This window comes from Malassezia globosa, assembly GCF_000181695.2.
Source record: "Malassezia globosa CBS 7966 chromosome Unknown mgl_sf_5.2, whole genome shotgun sequence".
Lineage (NCBI taxonomy): Eukaryota > Fungi > Basidiomycota > Malasseziomycetes > Malasseziales > Malasseziaceae > Malassezia > Malassezia globosa.
This window is the reverse complement of record NW_001849867.1, coordinates 13961-39441: the sequence shown is the minus strand read 5'-3', so window position 1 is coordinate 39441 and position 25481 is coordinate 13961. Positions and strand designations below refer to the sequence as shown.

General features: G+C 53.9%; 9 protein-coding genes across 9 annotated transcripts; 3 read left to right on the top strand and 6 right to left on the bottom strand.

Moving 5' to 3' along the window:
- Nucleotides 1–51: 51 nt before the first annotated feature.
- MGL_2203 (uncharacterized protein) lies at nt 52–1614 on the bottom strand (the record flags this gene model as incomplete). The annotated part of the gene is made up of 1 exon (XM_001730356.1): nt 52–1614. The coding sequence occupies one exon, from the start codon at nt 1612–1614 to the stop codon at nt 52–54; it is 1563 nt and encodes a 520-aa protein (XP_001730408.1).
- A 389-nt stretch (nt 1615–2003) lies between these two features.
- Nucleotides 2004–2889, top strand: MGL_2202 (uncharacterized protein; the record flags this gene model as incomplete). The annotated part of the gene is made up of 3 exons (XM_001730355.1): nt 2004–2061; nt 2109–2152; nt 2257–2889. The coding sequence occupies 3 exons, from the start codon at nt 2004–2006 to the stop codon at nt 2887–2889; spliced, it is 735 nt and encodes a 244-aa protein (XP_001730407.1).
- Nucleotides 2890–4341: 1452 nt separating this feature from the next.
- MGL_2201 (uncharacterized protein) lies at nt 4342–7947 on the bottom strand (the record flags this gene model as incomplete). The annotated part of the gene is made up of 1 exon (XM_001730354.1): nt 4342–7947. The coding sequence occupies one exon, from the start codon at nt 7945–7947 to the stop codon at nt 4342–4344; it is 3606 nt and encodes a 1201-aa protein (XP_001730406.1).
- Nucleotides 7948–8719: 772 nt separating this feature from the next.
- MGL_2200 (uncharacterized protein) lies at nt 8720–11191 on the bottom strand (the record flags this gene model as incomplete). Its single annotated transcript, XM_001730353.1, has 1 exon — nt 8720–11191. One exon carries the CDS (start codon nt 11189–11191, stop codon nt 8720–8722), a length of 2472 nt encoding a protein of 823 aa, XP_001730405.1.
- Nucleotides 11192–11500: 309 nt separating this feature from the next.
- Nucleotides 11501–13627, top strand: MGL_2199 (uncharacterized protein; the record flags this gene model as incomplete). The annotated part of the gene is made up of 1 exon (XM_001730352.1): nt 11501–13627. The coding sequence occupies one exon, from the start codon at nt 11501–11503 to the stop codon at nt 13625–13627; it is 2127 nt and encodes a 708-aa protein (XP_001730404.1).
- A 975-nt stretch (nt 13628–14602) lies between these two features.
- On the bottom strand, nt 14603–18100 carry MGL_2198 (uncharacterized protein; the record flags this gene model as incomplete). The annotated part of the gene is made up of 1 exon (XM_001730351.1): nt 14603–18100. The coding sequence occupies one exon, from the start codon at nt 18098–18100 to the stop codon at nt 14603–14605; it is 3498 nt and encodes a 1165-aa protein (XP_001730403.1).
- A 1930-nt stretch (nt 18101–20030) lies between these two features.
- On the bottom strand, nt 20031–21455 carry MGL_2197 (uncharacterized protein; the record flags this gene model as incomplete). The annotated part of the gene is made up of 1 exon (XM_001730350.1): nt 20031–21455. The coding sequence occupies one exon, from the start codon at nt 21453–21455 to the stop codon at nt 20031–20033; it is 1425 nt and encodes a 474-aa protein (XP_001730402.1).
- A 370-nt stretch (nt 21456–21825) lies between these two features.
- On the top strand, nt 21826–24249 carry MGL_2196 (uncharacterized protein; the record flags this gene model as incomplete). The annotated part of the gene is made up of 1 exon (XM_001730349.1): nt 21826–24249. One exon carries the CDS (start codon nt 21826–21828, stop codon nt 24247–24249), a length of 2424 nt encoding a protein of 807 aa, XP_001730401.1.
- A 178-nt stretch (nt 24250–24427) lies between these two features.
- On the bottom strand, nt 24428–25297 carry MGL_2195 (uncharacterized protein; the record flags this gene model as incomplete). Its single annotated transcript, XM_001730348.1, has 1 exon — nt 24428–25297. One exon carries the CDS (start codon nt 25295–25297, stop codon nt 24428–24430), a length of 870 nt encoding a protein of 289 aa, XP_001730400.1.
- Between the last annotated feature and the right edge of the window lie 184 nt (nt 25298–25481).

Here is a 25481-nt window from a genome sequence, read left to right as displayed (position 1 = left end):
ACAGACCTTACAATGTCGCTTTTTCAGACGTATGAAGTGGCGTGCCTAACGCTAAAGCAGCAGAGCGGAAATCCAGGAAAACAACGAGGCTGATCGTGGGGCCGATACGACCTCTTGCACCTGGGCATGCACTGCCTGCCACACATCATCCAGAGTGCCACTCGCATCGAGTCGCTCCCAACGCGCGCCGCTTCGGAGCATGAGTTGTTCGACATTTTCGAATGCATGACGCACAAGACGCTGGAAAGCGCGCCTTTCATACCTTTCTTCGCCATAAGCCGCGCGCTTCGTAGCCGTGGACTCATCGAGATCCAGGAATAGTGTCAAGTCTGGCACAGGCAGACCGACGTCTGGTGCTGTACACCAGGCCAGATCGAGCCCTTTTGCATGTGTATAGGCCATGCCAGAGAAAATGTATCGGTCACAAATGACATGCTGACCATCTCTAAGACTCTGAACGATGGATGAGAGCAATTCCCAGCGGTTTGCCGAGAATAGCAGATGTACAGTTTGGTCACACGCGTCAGTTTGGTTCTTAAGGTACGAGTGAATCATGGATCCGATGGGGGTAGTGCGCTCCGGAAACTTGACAAGCCTTGCACGCGGACCGAGCGTCTGGACCAGTCTATCAACCTGTGTGGACTTACCCGAGCGATCGAGACCCTCAACCACGATGAAGACACCCCGCTCGCCATTCGTTGGATTTGATATAAGCATACGGTTACCAAGAAGCGCAGGCGTTGATGACGTTTGCTCAAGCCATAAGCGCACGCCGTCCAAAAAGACCTGCAGTGCGTCACCTTTGAGATTGTGGTCTCCCTGTTCGATCAGATTGACATGAACAGAGCCAGCGGGACGACCTGGTTGTGCCGTGAAAATGTTGGCCATCTCGCCAGCATCGATGACAGGGACCACATTGTCTAGAGTTCCGTGTGCAATATAACATTGAATGTGATTTGGAAGATTGGCGTAGTGGACGTGGGCAGGAAAAGAGCACTGAGATTCGTGGTCCTCTGGGTACAATTTGAATTCAACCTTTTGCCCACGAACTGTGAGAGACAAAGAGCTGTAACCCTGTTTATCAAAATCGGGCTGGAATTTTGCATCCAAACGCCGTATGCGCGACATGAATACACGACCATTTACAAAGATCATACGCGATGGAGGCCGATGCTGACGCATGGGCCATGGTGTGCAGTACCGGGAGATGTATGTTGCTTGAACCGCGCATCCTTTAGAATGGCCAATCATGAGATCAACAACATATCCGAAGCGTTGATGCATGTAATTTACCACATGAAATAGCTCGTCTGCAGCGTCGTCGTAATGGCCAGCATGCCACGTCCCAGGCGTGCTGCCCTCCCCCGACATATCCCAACGAAGCGAGTCCATGTCTAACAAAGAAGCGAGTGGCTTGAAAAAAATCCCATTCTTATGCGACAAAAGACCATGCGTGAAAACGGCGAGACGACGCCCGCGGCATGTTCGATCTGTTGGGAAACCAGTATTTCCTAGAGCAGGCGCAAGTCGAAGAATGGCATGGAAACCGTGACCTCTCTCAGCATCTGCTTGCGAGCCACCGGGAAACGGAATCACAAAAGAATACTCGGACATGCTGGAGTAGACTCGAGAGACGTAGCAGCGGTGTGCGCCATGAACAAGAACGCGGTCGAGAAATGAGTGCAATGCGTTTGGAGACTCCCATTGAGTTTGACCAATCACACGTAATCTTACGCGACATGATGACGGGCAGGGGTATACGACCAATCATTGCGCGTAAAAGTAAAAACGCGAGGCTGATGTGGTGAGGCGACATAGAGAAAAAGTTTGAGCAGTGGAGATGAAAGGGCTGATGAGACTTGGACACACACGCAGGTGTGGCGAACAGACTCGTGTGTCGGCTGTTTTGTCACGGCGTGTGGATCCATTTTGAGATCAAGGAAAGAAAAAAGCTTCCTAGGGTATAGTTGACAAAGACAGATACGACCACCCGTGCCGCGAAAATGGGACGAAAGGCTGAAGTTCAGCGTGTAGCACTTGAGCGCCTTATGGGTCCTGAGAGTACGTTTTGATGACGAAGTGCGAGTGAGTGGCTAACGGTTCCGCAGTGATGGGCACGGCAGAAAAAGACGTGCATTTCACGGATCCTAAAGTGTGTCGAAACTTTTTGTGTGGAACCTGTCCACATGATCTGTTCAGTAATACGGTACGTTTTTTATCGACGAATATGCTAAGGTTTGCTAACGCGGCGCGAAGAAAATGGACTTGGGGCCTTGTCCCAAATCACACTTACCACGCTATAAAGAAATGTACGATGCAGCAGTAGAGCGTGGTGAAACATTTCCTCAGATTGTCGCAGACTTCCAGCGAAATATACACATGTTTGTGGGCGATATTGACCGCAAGATCGGCTCTAATAAACGGAGGCTCGAGCAGACACCTGAGGAAATGGAACGCTTTAATGCAATGATGCGGGATATCAACGAAGTGCAAGAGGCTATCACGGCAGCAACCAATGAAATGGAGTCGCTTGGTGAGCAGGGTCGCGTAGAAGAGTCGCTCAAGGAACTCGAAAAAGTAGAGGCACTGAAGGCAGAGCGCGCAGACAAAGAGAAGGAGCTCCAGACGCTGCAAGAGAACAGTGGTGCTAGTGGCCATCAAAAGCTGCGAGTATGCGATATCTGCGGTGCATACCTAAGTATTTTGGACTCAGACCGCCGACTTGCCGATCATTTTAGCGGGAAAATGCACGTCGGATACCAGCGCCTGCGTGATTTGCTAGTCGATATTCAGAGACAGCAGCGTTCTCCTGGAGTTCCAGACGGTAGTAGCAACGCCGCACGCGATCGGCGGCGGAGCAGGTCTCCTCCCACAGGCCGATTATCATAGATATGTGACTGCGAGATGTCGTGCCCAAGCTACTGCTTCTCTTGCAGCCACTGAGTGGAGGTAACATCGTTTTGGGGTGCGGTTTGTCTTCCCCACACCGGCACAAATGAGTGAGCCGCGCACGAGCCGCACGACCTCGGCATACCTTCGGAATGTGGTGCAGCAAATGCGCTCACGGTGGAACAGGCGTGTTTTAGGAGAAGTGAGTGAGCGCATCTGGATACCAGTCGAACACGATTGGTTTCCTAAGGTGGGTGACAACAACGACCACTTAGCCCTGCTCTTTCACGATGAGACCAACCCCGAGTATCCCGAATGTGTGCGAGCCGCTCTCCGCTATATGGAAGCATTCTACAATACTCCATCATCCTCAGGTGACATGGAAGATGTACGTCGTGGATTTTGGGCACTCGCACGGCTTGTAGATAGCGTGCGCTGTGGTGGATACCACGACGAGACCAATGTTGATAAGACCAGAGATACAACAAGCGCAGAAACGGGGCAGGAAGCAGAAACATCAGTGAATCAAGTACCGGCTAAAACAAATCTGGAAACTCGACAACAGCAACCAAAACGTATTCGGTCATTCGGGATGCACGACGTGTTCGCTGCGATTGAGAAAAACGATATCGACAAGATTATGGCGATCCGTGATGCACAATTCGATCTACTGCTTGGATCAAGCGGTGCAGAAGACTTGCGGGCACACCCACACACACCACTCGGATACGCTATAAGTTTGGTGAAAGACATCAGCGGGTGTGTGTGTTCCTCGTTGGTGCATTCTCACGATACGTCAACCATATGCCTGTGGACCGGCCTCTTGATGAGGAAGAGCTCAATACGTTGCGGAAAGTACGAGCGAATCTTAAGCTAGCCATGGATCACAGCCTTTACACAGGCGAGACTACTCTTGTCGCGAGCTACCTGCAAGTGCTAGTGATGTCAGAAGGACTCACATGGCTTGAGCATGCAGTCAAAAGCGTCCGATGTGAATTGGACGCGTGGCTATCGGCTAAGCTTCACGCAGACGGCGTTGTGCCTCAACCTCTCGTTGTGGCACATGATGCCATAGAGTCATTCCTCACATCGCACATGCGAGTGCGGCGGCAAGAAGAGCGTGTGGTCGTGGCAGCGGTTGATGATTACGTGGCGAACGCGGCGAGTGATCTTGTGCTCTTGGCATTGTGGTCCTTGCTTCCCGGGCACGATCAGCTGCCATTGCACGCTTTTGCACGAGATGAGCGGTGCACTGTGCTTTTCTGTGAGCAAGTAAAAGAGCATTCGGTGCCCGCCCAGAAAGCAAGCCGCATTGCCGAGCGCATTGTTGACGCATGGCACGACGGACTGCACACGCAGTCAGCAGCTGAGCGCTGGGTTATCCTAGAAAGGATCTTTCGAGCATGAGAAAAAAAAAAGTACGTAAGAAAGAGACAGTGCGTTGACATGGGCTTATATACATTGAAAGTATCGGTATGTAGAATGCAAGAGCTGTTGTCGGTACTGAAGGAACTCGGTTTTTGACTTGTCAGTCACCTGCTCACGAACAGCGGGGTCAATCGACTTGAGCCGTGCAGAAAATGTGGCTGAGACAGGTCTGTGGTCAGACACTGTCGCATCCCAGCGCTTGTACGATGTGCACTGGACGATGTTCGGTGGGTTTGAACGAAACAAAATCCGGTCGCAGTAGGCAGGGACGCGAGCTTTTTCAGACGAGTCGTAGTCATTCGTCAATCGATTGAACTTGTACGTAGGCGCAAAGCAAATCGGGGCCTCGTGGAAGTCACGCAGGCGAGACATGGGATTCATGCGAATCTCAAGAAGAAGCTGATCTGCAGCAATCAAATCATTGAATCGTTTTTGTTCAATGAGCGAGAGAGCAGCATCGCGACTCAAGTCTAGACGGTAGTTCAGGTCACCGGCGAGCAGACAGATCTCATGGTCCATCACCATCGAACCATCGCCCCCCGAGACAAAAGCCGGGTCATACTGCGCGGGTGGCGCTGGGCATGGTGACTGTAGGATTCCAGCCAAGTCCATGTTGCGCTGACGCACGTTACGCTGTCCAGCAGCCAAATGGCAGTTAATGAAGCAAAGACTCGAGTCGTCGATGACGAACCGCGAGATTAATGCGCCCTTATTCCCATAGCGTCCACCTAGGCCCGTCTTGACCGTATAGCTACACGCAAGACGGATCCTCGGCAACAAGTCTGCGCGTACAATGATGCACGTAAACAAGCCCAGCAAATTCTCCGTCAACAACACACTAAATGGCGACTCGGGCGGCATCACAAGGCGCACATAACCAACAAGCTTGTCGAGCCAGGCTCGGTAACGGCTCGGTAACCGCTCACGCTCATCGATGCCCACATCTTTGTTACTGCCACTCGCGCCCGTGTTGTTTCCGCTACTGCTACCGCTGCGGCGCGACTTGTTGCTGCCCAAGAGCAGATGCTTGGCAGTAAGGCGCTTGTCTTCCAAGTCAATGAGTTCTTGCAGCGCAAACACGATTACATCTGGTGGCATCTGAGTAGTTGAGCCATCAGGCAACATCGTTGACGCGTAAGACGAGCGGAGAATGCGCTGAAATAGGTCCATGTTGTCGACCATGCCAAACAGATCATCAGGCGAGGCAGCACCGAGGTTGAAGGTGGTTGTGAGGATCCTGATGTTGGTGTATGACGCAAATTGATCAGCTTTCGTACATACATCGGCGTCGATCCATTCCCTTGAGAGTGTCGCATCCCAGAACGTCGCATAGTTGTCTCCACTCAGACTGCATACCATCAACTCAGGCGCATCGGTCTGCAAGCCGTACGGATTGAAAAGGAGGGAAAACACCGCATCACGATGACCATGCCAGAGTTTGACCATCCGAGCCTGACCTGTATTGTGGATGTGCACAATGATGCGACCACTGGATAAACCTGACCATATGCAGTTCAGCACACCGACCATTGACACAACAGGTTCTGTCGACACAAGCATCTGATCCACTCGCTGCCCCTGCTCGTTCCAAATGCTGACGTGACCAGAATCATGGCCGAAGTAGACGAGCCCCGGCATCGTTGGCAACATGGCTGAGCAGGTGACAGCACCTAAACGATTTGGCCCATACATAGGCCAATGCCCAGGCCTCGACATAACATTAAACGAGCGCGTGTCGGAAATGGGGCTGTAGCATCGGACGTGTAGCTCCTTGTGCGAAGAAGTTTTCGGAGCAGTTTTCGATGACGTCACAACCGTGCTGCAAAGCCAGAGCAAGTTGCCCTCCACAGACAGATACGAGTGCTTCGGGATCGTGATGCGTATAGTCTCGGGCATAGTGGACAACAGGTGCAGCGGAGACGAGCGCGGAAGCCATGTCGAGATCTTGCCGCTTTCATCCACACACACCATCGCCTTGCCTATGCGTGCGATGTGACAGATTGGTGATTTGTGTACGTTCAAACGGACTGCGGTGATTCTGCCGGTCTGCGTGTCAAGTTCGCCAATGTGGCCGGCTGGTGTACCATACCAAACGACACGGCCGTCAACGGCCAGCTCATTTCCCAGCTGTACAGGCGGGCAGAATGCAAGCGTTGTTGCTCGCAGATCGCGAGATGTCGGCGACATGTTGGACGGGCTGCCCAACAGGGCGTAGTGCTCAGCGGACTGTGACACAATGACCTCAGTGCTTGTGTCAGGCACCTCTTTGCAGAAAAATGCGCCGCGACGCACAACAAGAACACGAAGCTTGTCCTGCATCGCGACGACGAGTGTTTCGCGGAAGAGAGCACCGGCCGTAATGGGCAGGCGAAACGGCACGCTACGTGGCGGATCCAACGTGGGCGCAGCACGATTCACATGTGATACATCTGGCAGGTCTGGCGATTCAAGCTGAGTCTCTTCGGCGCCGTCCGCTTCCATGTTGCCATCATCATCAACATCGTCATCAGCTTCATCATCGCTGCTTTCGATCGCCGGATTCGAGAGAAACTCAGATACATTCGCCGACGTGTTGGCGCGGTTCATCACAGATGCCGAGAGCGATTCACTCATTGGCGTATTTGGCATTCCAGCACTATGCAGTCGTGAATGCAGCTCCTGCACTTGGCTTGCACAGGTTGCTGGCGACATGGCCGTAGAGTGACTATTCTCTGCCACAGATCGCATGGCGGCATCATTAGGTGATAGCATAGGACGCAGTGCATCTCTTGGTGAGTAATAATTGTGGTTTTTGATACCAGAGGTTCCTAAGCGTGGTGACGTCGAGGGCGCGTATTGGAAAGGCGATAAAGATGAAAGATCAATGTAGTTGGGTATATGGGGAGGCGACATATTGATGCTTGGATTCCCGACAGATGACTGGGTAGCTGTCGTAGGCAATTTTGGAAACCCGTTCGCGCTCGATGCGCTGACTGGTGATGAGGGTGTTTGCCACGAGTTGGCATTCGGGATCGGCAATACAGCTGGATTCGTACTTGGCCGCTTACCAGCGCCCGAGCTTGCTGGCCATGAAGAGGCCCCTGGTTGGTTTGACGATGACGACGTTGAGGAAGGGGTTGTGACAGATGATGTTGTAGGTGCTTGCGTCGGAAGCTGTGAAGGAGCGGCTGATTGAGATTTCGACGGTAGTTGTGGCAGTTGATTCGGCGATTGTGGTAGCGCCTGTGGCGAGTAGAAAGGCTGCGCTGGCTGCGATGTTCTTGGGGGCGGTATTGCGTTGGTCGGCTGTGCCGCTTGTGTCGACGTGGCTCTATGGGCGAATGGCGGTGTTTGTTGAGCCGTTGGCTTGAAAGAGGACGATTCTCGCATGTATGCCATATTAGCCGACGGGATAACATCGGCTTGCTTCGGAAACGAAGCAAGTGGATCAGCTGGCGACACAATGGGCGCCGGCAACAGGTCCGTCGAAACACTCCTAATGGGTTCTGCTATAGTGTCCTGTGGCGTTGACGATGGAATTGGTATCGGAGCTGGACCCCCCTTTCGAGGCGCCGGATGCTCGAGAGGAGAAGCAGGTACTCCCGAAGGCACGTCTCCCGGTGCCGACGGCGCAGTGTGCCTCGACGCCATATTCACGGCGGCTTCCGTCAATGAATAGTCAGCTCTCGGTCCTGGCACTGGGCGGTGCGTAAGAGAAATCTGTTCGTTAAGGAATGAAGTGATTGCCACGTGCACATTGTGCGGCGCCACTCCATTATGCGCATGTGAGAGGTGATTGAATCTATGCGACCCGCGCGCCACACTTTGGTGTCGAGAGTACTGATGCCAAGAGAAACGAGTCTTGATGACAAATGACCTGTGCTTTACAAGCTGGGGAAGCTAGTTACATGCTTTTTTGTAGGAGGCTTTTTTGCATATCCCTATTCTCACATCGTCTGGATGAATTGGATGAATCTTTGATCTGCTAGATGGTTCTTTTCGTATCATTTTTCATCCTAGGAGTCCCGTCGAAACTTTCGCACCGTAACCCTACCCTCCCCCACCCTAGTCGAACGAGCCGTTCAATTCTTGCGCCTGCACCCTTTCAAGTGATTTAGGATCATCGTAGAAACACATACACACAGTCCCGTTTTTGACCGAAGGGCATGACAGTGCCACAACTGGATGGCGCCTGCCATGTGTGCGCGCAAAACTGCGCCTCATCGCCCTAGACCTGTGGCTCGAGGAGTTCGTATGAGAGCACATACATGCGAATGTATAGAGTCGTAGAAATGATGCGTCACATAAGACGCGAACGAAGACTTCTATGTGCGGTAAGAAACACGGCCCGAGGCGTCTCGAAAAAACAGGCTTCACCGATGTCTGGTCCAGAGAAAGATCGAACCCCTGCAGCAGAGGGTGCCTAGTCGATCTCATGCGCCTCTCTCGCAGCGATGTACTCGGCATGCAGCTTAATTTGTCGCTCATATTCTTTTTCCAAGTTCTTGCGCCGCTTCTTCGAGAGTGCTTCACCCTGCTGGTCCTGCGTGGGGATGCCTTGTTCATCCCAGCCACGGTATTCGTCCGTGTGTGGAGCACGGAACATATCTTGCGGCGGAATACGACCACGCTCCAGCTGTTCACGGCGCTTGATGCGCGCCGCCTCAGCAGCAGCGGCTTTTCGCGCAGCCTTTTCGACCTGTGCACGCTCCTTTTCAGCACGCTGCGCTTGCAGCTGCTCGGCCGGCACGAATTTGAAGAGCGCCTGGCCATCCTCCTGGTCCTCAAGTGCCACACCCAAGTCGACGAGCTCCATGTCACGAATCGTATCTGCGAGTTTCAAAAACTCAGATGAGGATGCATTTGTGCGTGCAAGTTGACGGACTCGATCGCGGAACGAGGAGAGTACACGCACGAACGGCGCGGCGACTTCATCCCGATCCAATGCACTGTCGTCCAAGGACAAAGACGTCGATGACGCTGTGTCCGTCGCCGAAGAAGCTCGTGGAGCATGACCCCAGCTCAGGTCGCCATCGCGTGCAGGACCCTCACCCAGACCCAGCATGCGCACAATATGTGCGACGTACTGAGCAACATTTACAAGCACACCGACGTGCAGGTTTTCACGCGTCGTGCCGCGTTCATACACATTTGCACGCGACACGAGGTCCAGTAGGATATCGATCCCACGTGGGGTATCGAAGTTGTCGCACATGGCGGCTCGGAATTGGAGTTGCGCATCCTCGAGAGCGGAAGCCACAGCTTGAGCGTCAGGACCATAGTGGTGCTGACCATCGCTATAGGCGGGGCCTTTCGCACGGTATTCGCGCTCGAGCGCTATGACACCATGGAAGAAGTTGTTCAGCGACGTTTCGGCTGCACGCACCTGCGCCATGCCTGACTCGCGGAAATCCATCTTGGCGTGCCATGGATGCATGAGGAAAGCCAGACGCAACTGACGCGCTGTGTACCGCGCAAGGGCTTCGTCGATGCTGATGAAGTTCTTGAGGCTCTTACTCATTTTCAGACCCTCAATATGAAGATGGCCGGTGTGCAAAAAGTAGTTGATCCACTGGGGGCAGCCGTGGAATGCCTCACTTTGTGCGAGCTCATTGTCGTGGTGGGGGAACATGAGATCAATCCCGCCTGAGTGGATGTCGATCTGGGAGCCAAGAACCTTCGAGGCCATCACGCTGCATTCGATATGCCAGCCGGGTCGCCCTGGACCCCATGGTGAAGGCCATGCCGGCTCGCCAGGCTTCGCTCTCTTCCACAGCGCAAAGTCTGCTGCATTGCGTTTGCCTTTCGCAGCAAGAGCACCCTCGCCTTCCTCCAAAAGCTCACGATTTCCTTTGCTCCAGGGAGCCAGTTTGGCATAAAAATGGTGTTCACGTGCCTCTGGCTGGTTCTCGGCGAGAGCGCCGGCTACACATGCGCTCCCGTCAAACTGCGACGTCGCGAACCAGACATTTTTGCTTTCTGCTGATGCATCATCCACATAAGCGAACCCATTCTGCAGAATGCGCTCAATAAACTGCACAATCTCTGGCACGTACTCACTCACACGCGTGAGGATCGTTGGCGGCTCGACATGCAGGCGCTTCATGTCGTGGAAGAAGGCCGCCTCCCAGTATGCGGCCAGTTTGCGGAATACAGCAGGATCACTCACAGTGTGGGCGAGTGTGTTGTCAAGGTACATGCTTAGAACGTCAGCTGACGCATCGATTAGGGCCTTTGCCTGGCTCGTTGACGAGTCACTCGCGCCGAGAGCAACGGCAGCGGCAACCTGGGCATCACGAGACGCTTGCAAGGTCTTGAACCACAAATTGAACTTGGGCATACGTTCCGCCGCTTGCGCGCGCCATGATTCATCTCTGGCGAGAAGTGTCACTTGCTCCCAACCGCCTTCGCCCCCACGGCTGCGCTCCGCTTCCGCAGGATCGGATGACACTTCATGCGGGGGCGCTGGGGGCGCAAGGGGCATGAGCGTTTCGCGGAAATAGTGATTCCAGGCAGCTTGAACAGCATCGAGCAATGCATGCGTGAGATGCGGGTGCTGTGAGCGAAACTGCTGGAGCAAGAACTCTTGTCGTGCGCGCATGATGATTTTGTCATCGATATCCGTGACGTTCATGACAAAGTTGACGTCATAGCCAAGGTAGTCGCGCATGATGCGTCGGATCACATCCTGTGTCACATAGTTGCGCGCATGCCCCATGTGACTAGCATCATACACAGTCGGGCCACAGTTGTACCACGTCACAAGACGACCGCGCTTCGGAACGAAACGCTCCTTCGATCGCGTCAAGCTGTTGTACACATGCAGTTCAGGCGCCTTTTCCTCGGCTTCAGGTGCCTTCCACACACTGCCCACAGGCGCAGCACTATTGGACATGGCTCGCACGCTTTCTCGACAACTGCCTCGGCACCCTCGGACAAGCCGCACCACAGAGAGCATACGACAGCGATCAAGGCCCTGCGGCGCGGTGTGCAAATGATTAGGTCAGCACATCTGGGTGGGAGGCGCGGGGCCGATGGGGAACTAGGAGAACAGGCCAGGCGCCAGGGAACTGCGCCCGCCTCCACTGACGCGTCGCCGCCCGCCAAACACACAGCAAGAAAGAGCGAAGCGTGCGATTCCATTGGCGCCACGCAAACGACAGGTTTCGTGCATCTAGCTGGTCCGCTGGGACGCTGAGAGAACATGGCGGACGCTGGCGATGCACACAGACCACGGCGCACACGACATGGCCTCGTGGATGTGGCGCCACTCTCACAGCTCGCACAGGACCATTTTGCCGATGTGTTGAATTTCATTCCGGATGCTAAAACATTGCTGATCGACCCGACACTCGCTGGTCCCTTAAGCCTCATGGTCGATCTGGCCGCGCTGCGGCAACGCGGTGTCGAGAAAATGTTTTGGATGGAGGAAGTGTCTGTGGGACTATCCCCAACGCGATCCGTGCGCATTCACGCACCAACAAAGCAGGTACTATATCTGTGCCGACCAGAACCACGGTGGATGAAAACAATACTTGCTCACTATATTGCTGATCGAGATGCGTCTGGGAATGACGCCACGCTCGAATTCGAATACTCTGTGGCGTTTGTGCCGCGGCGCACCGAGGCATGTGTCCAGTTCTTCCGCAAGCATGGATGTTTACAAGCCATCAACATGTTTGATTTGGGTTTGGAATTTTCTGTGATCAACCCTGATGTTCTAAGTCTTGAAGACCCCCTTGCATGGCGCCGTCTCTTTCTCGATGGCGATCATACCCCTCTCTTCCATGCTGCCCACGCACTTATGACACTCCAGCGGATGTGGGGTGTTTTTCCACGCATAGTCGGCAAGGGCGATCTCGCGAACCGCCTGTGTGACTTACTTCTTCGACAAAGACGCGAATTCCTTGCTACAGATGACGAAGATGGTAATGCCCGCGTCCGCAGCAATGGCACCGACCCCTCCATGGGCACTCAGGTGAATCCAACGCGGCTTCACAAACCTGCTACAGACATTGATGCTCTCGTCGTCCTGGACCGCACAGTTGACTTGGCCACCCCGCTGCTAACGCAACTCACGTATGAAGGTCTCATTGACGATGTTATGGGCATCTCGAGCGGGTTCCTTAACGTTGACTCTTCGTGGGTCGGCGCTGCACAGTCCGCAGGCAGCGGTGCATCCCGCAGAGTGCGCCTGGATGGAAATGAAGATCCGCTCTTTGAGTCCATTCGCGACGACAACTTCGCCATTGTTGGCGAAAAGCTGCATGCAGCTGCCAAGGAGCTCAGCAAAGACTATGAGGGTAGACACCAAGCCCAGACAGTGGGAGAGCTTCGTGCTTTTGTCAACCGGCTTGGCACGTTGCAAAGTGGACACGCAAGCCTTCGCCTACATACTTGTATTACGGAGCACTTGCTCAAAACAACCAGCTCAGAACGCTTCCATCTGCTGTTGGAAATTCAGCAACACCTCGTGGCAGGTGCTTCGCTCGCCCCTCAGCTCCAAGCAATCGATGAGCTGATAGATCTCGGCGTGCCGATGCTAGATGTCTTGCGCGTTGCATGCCTTGCGTCATACATACATGGCGGCGTCAAAGCTTCCTGGCTTGATGCCTTCCGCACTACGATGGTACATGCATATGGATTCGAGTGTCTACCTCAAATGATGGCTTTGGAACGCATGCGCATTCTGTATTCGTCGGCGGCAACCTCATCCCCTAGTCCGACAACAGCACGGACTAGCAAGTGGACACATGTTCTTCGACCGCTGCGGCTCATTGACGACGACGTAAATGAACGTGATCCCTCCGATATTGGTTACGTATTCAGCGGATATGCACCACTCTCCGTGCGGCTCGTGCAGACCATTTGCCAGCATGAGCAGACACTTCGTGAACGCCAGAAGCGCCCGCACATATACCCAAAAGCCGCGCGCATCGCTGGATGGCATGGCGTCGACGACGCTGTGCTGCGTTGGCCCGGTGCTACATTCGATTTCCTCCCTATAAAGGAGGCGCCAACGATCCCTGATGACAAGATTCGAACAACGGTCGTGTTTTTTGTCGGTGGCGTCACCTATGCGGAAATTGCGGCGCTCAGACTTATGAGTCAGCAGCAACAAACGCGCCGCTTTTTGATTGCCACGACGATCCATCACAAACGGGAACGATCTTTTGTGCAACACGAAAGCGTGATAAGCCATGGGCAGCCCCACATTTTAGTTCATTCTAGCATGGTTCTCCCAAGAGACTGCAAGAAAATGAAAAGAACGTCTTTCCCGGTTAAACGGTCGCCAATGCAGGGACTGTGGCACCACGCTGGGATGCCGTAGATAAACACCCTTGTATAACACTCATCAAATACTTGTTTTCCACAGCCGCAGCTACGCGCTCCTTGTCGCCTAGTTGCTTGTTGATGGTCTCGGCAGATTGATGCGTTCCTCCACGGATTGCAACGTGGACTTTGTAGTGCGTGGGTAGCGCGCGAAGAAGACGAACACGCAGTGAAAGTCCAATCAGAGTAGCCATACTGCAGTGTGGAATAGTGGGCGTGAACTCGAGGCGCACCATCGGTGGCTTTCGTGCCTCAACGTCTCCATGGTCCACAGTGATATGCTTCTCATTCACAACAGCCAACTGCTCAAGGGTAAGAGGATGCTCAGGATCCGTGATGGAGCGAACAAGATCAAACACTTCACGAGCATCGATTGGCTCCAGTTGTATCTCGTCATCCCCAACCTCGTCGATGTTGGAAAAGAGTGTCGACCTGGGAGTGAGCGCCTCATTCATCCACCAGTCATTTGGATGTTCGCTGCGCTTATCCTGCCGGGGTGCAGGAGCATGCACATCGTAGATCACCGGATTTGCGTTCTCCAACATGGAAATTGACTGCAAAAACTCGAGAGCTTGCGCCACGGTAACAAAATGTGATGTGGCAATGAACTGCTCCATCTAACAGCGCTAGCGCTGACGACTTGAAACTGTCCCTCCACTCCCATTGTAGGTCCGATGTAATTCAAATTCAATCGTGACTAATGTCTACAGAAAAATGTATGCACATCCATAAAGGAAAGAGATAGGGACGTGAATATGTATAGAACAATAAAGAGTGTTGGATGTCATAAAGCGTTGGACCTCCATCCAAGCAGAGTAGCAGTAGAGTGTAAGTGTGGATAGGAACATGCAGAAGACTGAAAAGAAAAGGATGAAAAGGAAGAGATCGGCTGACACTGAAATGGGACCATTGGTCTGAAGGCATTAAGATAGAATGATCGTGGTTAGAATGCACGAAACATGAGAACGCAATATTAGCATGGCGAGATGCCTGAAGATGATTCCATCATAGAGCTGTTGAGAAAGGCGTCCATCAAGTCCTGCTGCGCATTCCACTGGACATGCGTTGAAAGCCCAAAACGTCCACCCACGTCCGTTGGGTCCAAATAGGATGGAATGGAATCAGACAAGAGCGATGGTGAGGAGACCTGTGTCGAGAAAGGCTGAAATACATCGTCATCATGCTCCTCGAGCATGCTCATGGAGTTCGACCGTACAGGCATAGGAAGCGAGGATACTGAGCCTGGTATAGAAACATTTGGTGCTAGCAAAGATGATGACGATGAAGAAGGAGGCGGCGACGGCCCAACCGGGCTGAATAAATCAGCATGAGATGCAGCAGGAGAGAGTGTCGTCGTCATACCATGTGGTGTGACGTGCTTTTGTCGAAATACATTCGACAAATTGAGTCCAGATGTGTACGAAGACGAAGTAAAGAGGGAGGAGTCATTCGAAAATGGCGACTGTGCCGGAGGCGGAGCAGCTGCAAGTTTCTCTGCTTCGGAGGGTGCCCAGGAACGATGTTCATCACGCTGCAGAGACGAGATGGCCCCCGAAGACGAAAGCATAGGCGGCTTTGGAGTTGGTGACACTTTCTTGTTTGGCTCCGACTCATCGTGCACTTTCACTGGACTGCTACTAGTAAAGGGGGATGCTTGTGTGCGAATCAGTGTGGGCGGTGGTGGCGGCGTATTAGCTCGCAACAAGGAGCTATCAGGCTTTGATTGCATCTGGGCGCTATCTTCATCCGTCTTCTCTTTTTGCGGCGTGGACGAAGGCGTCTCCCGATGCTGATGATCCGTGTTACTGGAGGAAACGGCATTGTCAGGTAACGTGGATGTCGACGATGACGATGACGGATCCTGCGACTGCTTCAAAGACTGCTGTTGCGGGCCTGATTGTGGGCACGGTCGTGAGGAGGCATGAATTTCAAGCCCCAAAAGCCCTTTCTCACTAGAGCGATGGCTCGTTGGACTCGAGGACAACGCAGATTCTGTCGTGGTGGCAGCCCTACTCTCTGACGACAAAGCCGCTGACGATGGTCGATGCGGTGTGGTGGGATGGTTCAGTGCAGAAGATGTATGACTGATCACGGATACGATGGGGACACCTGGCTCACAACCGAGTGCTTCGACGCACTCAAAGTCCCAAGCAACCACGCCGATGATATCACCGACCTGAGAGCCAGGACTGTCGACCGATACGATGGACCGTGGAGTGATCGTCGACACGCCGTCACTTTGAGGAACAACGAGTTCCTGGATAAATGCGAGACCTGAGACAGCCATACCGACGGATGCGCGCTCGCTGGGCTCCTTGCAGTAGGATGTCATGGGCTCCACACCACCAGGGCCATAGATATGCATAGGATGATTCCGACTGAGAAAGTCTGCCCAGAAGTCAGAGGCAAACGGCACTTGATATGCCCATGCGAAGCGCGCATCATTGCTAGGCGCAGGCGAGCGCTGGTTCGATGGCTCTGAAGGATCTTCATGGAGTACCGAACGGACTGAATCAGATCGCGCAGGTGCGAGAGGACGTGGCGGCTCGAGGTGATCTACCATCGACAAGACGCATTTGCCATGTGAGTAGATAGATAGCACGGAGCAAAGCCGTGTATTGCGAGTGCTAGCAATCGACAAGGCCACACCGAGGCGGTTGTACTGGGCAGCCGAGGCATCGGCGCGCGGCAGTGACATCGGCACATGCACATGCACAAACGGACAGGCAACACGCTTGAACATGTCGACGAGCTGAGGAAAGCGGAACGACGTGACGATAGGATCCGTGCTGGACAAGACAGGCAATTCGCCACCGGACTGCAACGTGCGTGACATGCTGAGTGTGTCAAGGTTCGTGTACAAATGACGCTCGTCCGTAGTTGTCGAAGATGTCCACATCGAAAAGGCCGTGGGGACAAGCACAGGCATAGGATCGAAATCGACCAGCGGAACCTTTTTGCGCCGTGCCAACGACGCTGACATCGAGGCTGATGGTGGTGCCGGTGCCGATGGATAGCGAGGCGAGAGGGTGCGGCCATTGTCATCAAGACGAGGCGAATTTGACACGTGCAAATTATCGAGCGCTTTGGAAATCATGCCTGAAGCCGGTGACTGCGCTGGAGAGTGAGTAGGAGGCAGAGGACTCGACACAGATGGCGACATTGCCGCGGATGACGCTGCCATGGGCGAGACAGTCGGGTCTGTCGTTGTGAGCGAAAAGCCCAACAGACCCACACTGTACTCGGAAAGCGCGTGTGCATACATCATGCCACCAGCGGGTGTGTAATAGTCTTCTTCATGCGTAGGCTCAGAAATGAGTTGCTGGAACTCGAGGTCATTTCGCTTGACATTTTTCAGTACCTGGATATGACTCGACACTTGCTTCCGAGAGCGAGTCTTGCCCGTTTTGCGTTCAATATAGTCAGCAATAAGCTCATTACGTCCACACGGCTTGCCATGCACGAGTACCTTGCGTCGACCCAGCTTTGGAATCAAACGCAGCGCTTCCCAGAATGCAACTTCGACGTCATCCGGCCATACATCGGTAGACGATTGTCGGGTCCCACGTTCACGCATAGCACGGGGCTGTGGCGAGCTGTAGTTCCGCTGCATTTGAACAGGTGCAGATATAGGCGGGCCCATGGGCGCTGGCCCTGCCACAGGCGATATGCCCGGCGCCATGCCGAACATGTACATGTTGTCATGACTGCCCCACGGCGAACCGACACTGCCGTAACTGTTCGCACGACGCATGAGCGGACTTTCCTGAACAGAAGCCGTCGCCGTCATAGGACCGCCACGAAATGCGCCTGTCGGCGAAGCTGCACTCGACGAAGCAGCGCGGAGCGTACGATGAGTGAGAGGCGACAAGTTGTTGTTAGGTGTCATGGAGAGCGCTTGCATCGACGTGTCTACGCTAGGCGACGAAGACGGTGAGTCAGGCATGCCGAAAGGAAGCATAGCGTGCTGGAAGAACAGATTGTTTTGATGAGCTGCTGCTGCCGCCGCTGCCGGCGATGCCGCATGAGACATCATGGCATTGCTGAATGGCGAGCTTGTGCTAGGATCCATCGTTGCCATATTAGCATTGGGTGGTGACCCAAATTGCGACGCAGACATGCGCCGACGCTTTCCATCACTTGATGGAGGCGCAAGCACCGAGTGTACCGCAAGGGGAGACGACACGTTGGGCATGCTGCCTGCCTGTATTTGCCGGAGTAGTGTTGGTGATATAGAGGCACTGTCCACCGTAGTCTCACTGAGGCTATGGCGCATTGGTGTCATGAATGGAGTTACATCAGCCTCCAAGTTGCCTTGCATCGTCGCGGGGGGCGGAGGCATGGTGCCCGGCGCCACGAAATGACAAGCAATATCATCACGAGGGCCAGGGCCATCGGGTGCACCTGCCGCTACACCTGATGTTGTTGGGGCCGAGGTAGACACAGGTGGCATGCCAGCGAAGTAGAACATGAGTACAGATGGGTCCGCTGTTGCACACTAGACAGCACGCGTGGGGAAGAGGGGCTGGCACAATCGCAAGCAAGTGGAAAAGTAACGCGTTGTCGAAACCAGGTGACGAGAAGGCGAGCAAGGGAGAAAGAGGATGAGAACAAGGGCGCTATTGTAGCAGGAAATCCACCACAAGCGGGCGTACGCGCGAGCCAAGGAGGGGTCGAGAGGCGTGCGTTGCTCTCACAGAGAAGGAAGAGACACTTCCAACGTGCGTGGCTGGGTGCAGGTGCTCCACGCAAGAATCGCGTTCACCAAGAACAGCGACGCGCAACGGGAGTCACAGACACTCAAACTCCCTACAGAGACAAGGCTCGTTCTCACGGGTGGGCCCTAGCAGGTGTTGCAGGGGCGTTTAGCGGCACCGAGATCAACCAATCTATGGGCGGTCGTCAGCGAGGGGCAAGGAGAAACTGTGACACGCGTCGTCCTGGCCCAAACGCAACGCAGCTAGCTACGGCTCCATTGGCCGCAACTTCCAGATGCAAAGTCAACCTGACCTGACCAGGTGCAAGGGGTGCATGTGCTTACGCTAGCGTCCCCTGCTCACAGCCACGCTGGAGCCTCCACATTGAAGTGTCCACATGATGTCGGAACTTTGGTATGGAAACCCAGTAGGCAACCTTCATGTGTTTTAGTACAGATGCTGCTATTTTTAACGATTCACCCCCTCACATATTGTATACACCCAACAAACGCCTCATGACGCCTGCCTAGTCGTGCCACCTGCGTGTGCTTACTGCACGACACTACCTCGCGCGCACCTTCATCCCTGTCTCTACCCAAGCGTGAACCCTCCACACAACTTCTCGTGCATGCACACGGTTCCATCATAGGGATCAGTCAAAGGTAGAAGAATTGGATGCGGCTCACTGACAGGCGAGAGCTCGATGTGCGGACGTCAGCTCTCAATACTTTTCGCAGTATCAACGTTAGTTAGCTTATGCTCGCTTTATTGCGGCACATCTCCCTGGCGGAGAGAATTCTCATACTCTAACTCACTGAACACGCTGCTCGTCAACGAGGTGACCAGCGTGCAGGCGATTTCTTTGCCTTTCGTAAACGTGGTCTATAGGTAGTGCAAGAATGCGCAAATAACAGTGCGGAAACAACTGTGCGTGTCAAACATTTGGGAAGCTGTACAAGCGACATTACTGCACGTCGGAAATCTAACGGTGTTGAATCCTTCCATGACGCTCCCACCAAGCGGCTAAATCCCTCATGGTCTTTGCATCACGTTAGGTGGCACAACTTCCCCGCAGAACCGACGGCGATCACGCAGCCCTCATGTATTCTTGTTCTCCACTTTCGCATAGATCAGCTCTCAGTTTGTATTTGCCTATTCAGGTCGTACTGATACCCATGGTCAAGCATGTCAACATGATAAGAGCTGAAAGTTTATCGCATGTCTTATAAACAACCACTCATTGATGCCTGTTCTTGGAAATTTGTTGTGATGCCCTTGTAGTTACGTTTGCTGGCTCTATGCTTAGATTGCAACATAAGAGCCTGTGTGTAGCCGCACATACGTTGATCAGGCCCTACGCAGGATAAACCGTTTAGATAGAACATCATGTTATGAAGTATGCACGGATGACCGGGTTTACCAAGCAGGATGGCCGATTGGAACGCGTTTGGCCGAGGTCCGACTGATGAAAAAATAGCCGTACCCAACGAGGCAATCTAATAAGTATTCCCCTCCCCGCTCCTAGAAGAATCGATAGCCTAGGCCATACCTTGCGATACGCATGCTTATAGTCTGATAAGCTCAACATTGATCATGTATGAATGAACGTCGGCCTGATACGCCGATGATGCCCATATCTAATCATGGAGAAATCTTCGCACGCTCTTCATAGATGCATACATGGCTACAACACACGCCTACTTACTACATGTGGGTATCAAGCTCCACAGAATCGATGAGCGCAACATGGCCCTTGTGCTGCGAACGGTCCGAGGAAAGGAGCATCGTCCAACCATTCTCACCAGTTCGAAAGAGTCCGTGTTCAGACTCGCCCCGCCGGGTATGGCTCTTCCTTCGCACCTTGCGCGCACGCTGCGCAGCGTTGTAGCCGTCGCGAAACGCATCAGATCTCGACGAAGCACTGCCCAAAGCTAGTCCCAGTCCAGGGTACTTAGACGTCCAGGCAATAGGGGAGTCAGAAAATCCGTTCACGGTAATCGAGGCCCAAGCTGACCGCGGCGACACATCAAGCTCATCCCACATACAATCGAGTACGCAACTTAAAAGAGACGGCGGAAGCATACCACGTATATGAACATGCAGAAACGAGCCCGGACAACTGCCAGAGATGGGTGCATACATGGCGATCCGCGGATCGCATCGATCGTATGTCTGGAGCCGAGGCGCACGCATAGAAGCAAGACCGGTCCACTCGAGATATTCGCAGATTGAAGTCCATCGGTCCCCAGGCACAGATTCAAACGACGTTGCCAGCATCGGTGCGGGCGGAATCCAAACGTCAGTGCAAGAGTTCATTTGCAACGTTGGAGCAAGCGCCTGCATGACGTGCGCCTGTTGTAGCGGGGCATACTCGATAGGAGCCCAAATGCGATGACCATGTAGAAACGGCGTCTCGGTTGTCGTTAGTTCCGGAGGAGTCCAAACGAGCAGCATTGACCATGATGCTGGAACGCCATTGATGAGCATCGGGACTGCGCTTGACTTGGAGCGTGCTTGATCCCAAGCCAACAAACACTGCTTCGCTCGTTCGTAGCCTCGTTTCCCTGGAATAAACGAGGGATCTAAGAGCGGAAGCTCAATAATATAGCGAGAGATAGCGCCACTATGTCGATCAGCCTTTCGCCCAGAGGCACCACGAGCAAAACGACTTGGACGACCGACTAGACCTAGTTGCTGGTACGTATCTTTCGTCACGGAGAGAACGAGCATGCCCTGACCGTCGAGACAAACAGAGTCTTGGGTATCGAGCCAGGTGGCACTCAGCGCATATAGGGAGCCAGTCCGAATGTATTGAGCCACGAACGTTGGCTCAAGGAATAGCGCTAGGGGCACATGTGCTATGCATGGACCAGAACCTGCATTCTGCAGAATGCGTTGCAAGGATGAGATGAAATTTTGCGTTGGGAATGAAGCGTGCGGGACTAGCACGTCGACGGTATGGTTGAAAGGATGGGTATACAATGCACGCTTTAGCTCTTCACGCGCTGAAGGCGACCATTCGTACAAAGAGAGTGTGAGACGGCCACCACCTAGACCGCCTGGCTTCCCACGCTCATTATCAGCGCGTTTAGCACTGCGTTTCCGCTTGTGCGTGCTCCTCGCCGCCATGTCCACTCATCTACTTCTATGTCGCACACGATTTCTCTACCACAAAATGACAAGTGTGGGCAACAGAAGAGTAGTCCCTTGGAATAGCCGAGCCGACGCAGCAGGTCTAGACAGGTGTCACGTGGCAAATATGACATCATACATCGTGCATTCCGAGCTAGCGCGCGGTTGGAGGGTAGGGGAGAAAATTTTCAAAAATGTCGTCGGGGCAGCGCACGCATACTTCCTAGGGCATGGGCCCCGTCCTAAGAGGGAGGTGCGAGGCGGAAACTTGGCGAAACCTGCCGGAGAAAGGTGGATTGTTTTGGGCCACACACAAACACGTCACCCATCAACAGCGCACACCTGTCCGCTGACGTATCAGCTAGCCATGTCACTGTTCAAGAAAGCTCAGTCGGCAGTGGCGCACAACTCCAAGATTCCCTCTCTGGGAAATAGCGACCTGAAGCAGCTGCAGGAGATGATTCATAGAGAGAAAGCGTTTGTGGCGGCAAATGCCAAGACTGCCACCGAGATCCAGCTTAGCTCCGATGCGCTGAGAGCTTGGGGCAGTAACGAAGGTGATGACTTGGAAGATATTTTGCCCAAGGTTGCTCTCTTGTTTGAGTATCTCAGTCGCGCGGAGCTTCGCTACAATTACTACGTCTCGACGATGCGCCTGCATCTCAAGTCTATCCGCTCCCGAGAGGAAAAATATGCCGAATTCAAAGGCAGGCGACGTGCATTGGTCGGAAAGATTGAAGCTATGGAGCGAAGGTTGGCAAAGATGGGACCTGAGAACAAGGACCTTGCGAAGGTTACGAGCAGTCTACGTGAGCTGCGCAGCGATATGGAAGTTTTAAACAATGAAATGGCATATGAAGAAGCAGCCTTGGGTGATTACAAGCGCCGAACAATAGTCGAGGCACTCAGTCTAAAAAGTGGTGGGCTTATGGAGCTCGCCGAGAAGTCTATCGTGATTGCTGAGTCGTGCCGTCTGCTTGTGGAAGAAGTACCACTGATTCCGACGGTGCCGAATGAAGGCCGTGCCCCGTACCGCAATGAAGCCCGGACGAACCGCCTGCTGCAGGAGGCCGTGCGACAACTCGAGTCGATCACGTTCGAGCCTCGTGAATCACAAATGAATGTTGACCGGAACCAGTCTTCACCGACATCTTTCATGATCAATTCGCGTATGGGTGACTCTACGAACCAGTCGATTGGCCAAAGTGCTGTTGGCGTGGCACCCGCGCGCTACAGCCCAAGCCCCGGCCCTGCACCAGGACCAAGCGCCGGACCGAATGCGTCAATGGGTGGTCCAGGCGCCATGGTCGGTGGCGCTGATGGTGTGGTAGCCACCGGTCCCATGGGCAGCTCAGGTATGATGGAAGCGACCGGCCCGCCTCACTTTGCACCTGTCAGTGATGTGGAGCAGGGAAGCCAGGGCTGGGTCGCTCCTTCCGAGCCCATGCCGATACAGAATGTTACGAACAACAACGAGCCCGCTCAAATGATGCAGGGTGGCGTGGTTGGCGGAACCGGCCTCCCGACAGTGCATGAAGCAGTAGATCCCGTGCATTCAATGGAAGAACCAAGTCGCCGCTACGCGTCGCCGTCACAAACGATGCCATCGTCGGCGTCATCACCAGGTTTCTATGAGGAGGGACCGGAGTTTCATCAGTCAGCCATGTTCAACCACTCGTACGGGGGCATGGAAGCGTCAAGACCTCCACAGGGCGCTTACCAACAACTCCTTGCTGACTCCGGCCTAAACTACGCTAGTGATGCGATTCCCGCGTTCCCGCCAATGCCCCAGCCACCATCGGCATCGCAGCCGCTGCATTTGGATGCGAACAGAGCCCCTGAAGGCCGCGACAATCGTCAATACTTGGAAGGTGTGGGCAGCACAAAGGCGTTGCAGGCAGCGAGTGCTCAGTCCAGTCTTATCCCTATGCCTGATACATACATGCCTGCAAATGGCCGCGCTGCAAGCATGTACTCGTCTGAGCCGCATGCATACCGCAGTCTCTCGCCGTTGGGACGGCAACACACACGTCCGCCCGTGGCGTATGACCGCCCGTCAAGCCCAGCCATGTCCTTGCCATCGTCAAGGATAAATGCTGTCTCGCCGAGCTCCCGGGCGCCTCCCTCTTTTGAGAACCCGTCTTACGATGACGCAACGAGAACGTCGTCAATCCTGCCATACGCTCCACCGACGCAGTCCGAATCGTCTGTGCCCATGGCGACAATGCCAGCAGCGTCGCTTTCAGCGCCATCTACCACTACTTCTTCGGCACCCATTCATCCTGCGCCTGCTCCGTATGGGGCTGATCCTAATATGACATCGTCCTCGCCGCCTCCATCGTATGCGACTAATGTGCCAACGTCGGTTCCTTCTGGAGCGCCTCTCACAATGTCGACCACGGCGCCTCCTGCCATGCCACCGCCGACAACAGTGCCATCTGTCGAGTCTTCTAGCACAGTGACCGGAGCAGCGCCTTCGCTACCTTCTACCATGTACCAAAATGCCCCTAGCGCCGCTTCTCTATCGTCGTCGTCGACAATGCCGCCTCCGCAAGTCGTCAACTCTAACGCGGCAGCAGGCCCCCTAGCATATTTGCAGCAAGGCGTTCAGCAGCAGGGCCTCACTTCCATCGGCATACCGCCTTCTGCTAACGCGCCAATCGCAGAATCACATGAACAGCCACCTGTGCATGTTGATCTGCAGGGGCCCTCCCCGTATGAAGGCGTGCCTGTACAACAAGAGTATGCGCCGCAAGAATTCCAGCCTCAGTACGCGGAACAAGTTCGGTGATTGTCGCCTAAACGCACAGTAAGCACGAACTCGCGGACTTGTTGATGATGCACGCACAAAGGCACAACCTATCTTTCACCGTTACACAACACGCACCCAGCATGAGCACGCGGCCAACTAATACTCGGATATATTTGTACATGATTAAATATATATGTGCGGAAATTTTTTCGTCCCATTACTTGCGGATAGACCAGGCGAGGACTGCAAGACCGGTGCTTGTTGCGCCGAGAGTAAAACTCAGCACGTCTCGCGAACATGGCACAATTATGACTCGAGACAGATAGGAGGCCAGAATGGATGCCATCGATGATGGCCATGATAGTGATGTCAGTGATGACGAAGGAATGCGACGAGTGGGCCAATCTTCGTGGACCCATCGCTCTGCCGTTGCTTCATCAAGCATAGCAAGCTCGTCGAGAGTCTTGGCCTCACAAACCTTTGTCATCCAAGACATGCGAGCTGCGCTGTCCTGAGGATCTGGGGAGACGTGGCGGAGCTTTGAACGTAGCATGCCAACTTGCATAATAGCATCGCCTGCCCGTTCAGGGAGCGCAGCCTCAATGCACTGGCGCATCTTACGCGCTAAACGAGGGCCACGGCCGCCCGTAGAGACCATGACCTGCAATGGACCACGACGGATCATGGAGCCAAAGTAAAAATCGCACTCTGGTGGCACGTCTGCCACATTTACGGGGATGCGGCGTTCCCGGCACCATTGACAGACGCCATGACTAAGCTGAGCATCATCAATCGCTGTGAGCACCATGGTATAGTCGCTTCCATCGTCTTGCACAAGCTGTGATGTATCTTTGTACAAAGCGGGAATATATCGCTGGATGACCCCTGTCTTGATCCATGTTTCTACATCTGGATGCAGTCCATCGCGTGGCGCTAGCACTGTGATATGCGCATCAGCACTCTTCAGATGCACGATACGACTTGCCGCTACTTCACCACCGCCAATCAGTAGCACAGGCTTTCCGCGGAGTTGCCATGCAATACAAAGGCCACCCCCTGGCGTTGGCTGGAGCGTTTCTTGCGGCATGCCGAATTCAGATCAGATCACAGCGTCTAGTTGGGTAGAGTCCGATGGTGTCGTTCCCCGCCGAGACTGGATGATTCTAATTGGAATCTGATGATAATTTGGTGGCGAACATCTGTGACGTCAAATTTCGCCAAAATTCCGTGTCCAGACCTCCAACTGGGCACACGCTCGCGTAACTTTCCGC